This window comes from Gavialis gangeticus, unplaced genomic scaffold, assembly GCF_001723915.1.
Source record: "Gavialis gangeticus isolate Ggan-Ray unplaced genomic scaffold, GavGan_comp1, whole genome shotgun sequence".
NCBI lineage: Eukaryota > Metazoa > Chordata > Crocodylia > Gavialidae > Gavialis > Gavialis gangeticus.
The window spans coordinates 34940105-34941998 of NW_017729033.1; the positions used below are offsets into that span (position 1 = coordinate 34940105).

At 36.9% G+C, this 1894-nt stretch overlaps 1 protein-coding gene across 1 annotated transcript in view; it reads right to left on the reverse strand.

The window, feature by feature from the left end:
• The window catches only part of RAB28 (RAB28, member RAS oncogene family), a 146583-nt gene that overhangs the window by 97628 nt on the left and 47061 nt on the right, over positions 1 to 1894 (reverse strand). The window contains exon 5 of the mRNA XM_019526422.1: positions 291 to 420. Coding sequence (XP_019381967.1) covers positions 291 to 420 — 130 coding nt within the window. The remainder of the gene's footprint in view (positions 1 to 290; positions 421 to 1894) is intronic.

Here is a 1894-nt window from a genome sequence, read left to right on the forward strand (position 1 = left end):
AGGCAACTTAAATCAAAATTACAGATGGCACATAAGACACCTAATAGAAATCTTACCAACTGTATTCTTTGGACTTGATATCATGTTTTTAAAACACAAATTTATTTTATTAAATTCATTCCCAGCGAACAGAGAAAGCATTGTCACTACTGCTGCTATGTAGAACCAAATTAAAGCTTAATACACAAAACAAAACATTTAATTAGAGCAGAACAACGTAATAGGCCTTATTTCACTCTATTATTTCAGAGCACTTCAGTGTATTTATTATTTTAGTATTAACAACTTACTTTTATTGCCTACCAAGGCCACAAGTGGCTGTGTTTCTGATTCTTCATTCACTTTCTTTACCACATTATACCAGTCTTCTAAATTTTCAAAGCTCTGATAATTGGTAATATCATATACCAAGAGGATACCCTGATAAGGAAGAGATATATTGGAAATGTTGCATTAATTGAAAAAATATTCACTAATGTTATTTACATTTAATTAACATTAAATTTATTTTGGATATTCATCAAGCTGAGAGATCATTATCTATAATTAAATTTCATATGTAATCATCACATTACACAGTAATAATATAGTACATTGAACTCCACTAAAAAAATGTATATATGAAACAAATACTGCAGTTTTGAAAAAAATATATAGCTCTGCTATTAGCTGCATTACAATTAAAGACACAACAGTAAATTAGCAAAAAGAAAACTGTATATTGGTTATATTACAATGTCACTGTCCAATAGTTATATTTCTTTTAAAATATCATCTCAAAAAAAAATTCAGCTTTTCAAGCTGAAAGTTAGTCCTGCAAGAGCTAAGATGTAGAAAGATTGCTGTGCATCTTACTAATTAATTTCTAGTTTCATAGTTTTTCCCCAAAGTCTGCCTGGTTCTTTCATGCTCCCCTGAGGTAAAAAGCCAGCTCCACTCTTTTACTGTTGCAGAAGATGAGCCAGTAAGTACTGTCAACTTAACTTCAGGACAAACTAAAGGACTCCTCCAGAACCTGCGCAGCCTACCGAATTCTCTCCATTTACAGTGGGTTTTAGATTAGGCTGCCAGTACAAAATACGTAGGACAGATACTAATAAAAAACAAAAACAAAAAAACCTACTGATGTCCCTAATTTCCCTACAGATTTTTACTCACTCTCTTCCATTTCATCTCCTCTACGGATTCCACAATGAGCTCTTTACTCTTTTCTCAGTTATTAATACTTTTTCTCCAGCTATTTCTGTATCCCATATCCCCAGCTCACACCCACAATCTGCTTCTACAGTTCCTGTTCTTACCATAGTGTCCACCTCTGAAAAAATTATTCCAAGAATCCCATACCATCATTCCTCCCCTACAAATGCATCCCATCAACATCCTTAAAAAACTAGCTTCTGCTTTACGTGACCTCCTTCCCTGGAAATACATTTTTCTCCTTTACCACACTCATTGCATCCGATACCTTGCACTGACTTTCACCAATCCACTTGCAAGTCTTCGATCATTTGCCCCTTAACACATTCCCAACCTCCTCATACATATTCCACCCATCCTTTAGGGTAATTTTATACATGAAAATATGAGATAAACTGCAGGTACATAGTGATTTACTTTTACATTTCTGAATATCAGGAATTGGAATGTGAGGATTTAAAGAGGCTGTAAATGGAACAAGATTTATTCTTACACAAGCCTGCAGACACACGAGTCCCTGCAGCACCTCCAAGCCAGCCTGGCTAGCCTGCTGCCAGGCCAGCCACTGCCCATGACCACCAGGCCAGACTGCTCTTACTAACAGGGCTCAGCTTCCCTATCACTGAGCTGCAGCCACTGAGAAGGGCCCTGCCACCACAGCCTGGCCTGGCCCTGCCACGAAGCTGCTTAGACCAGG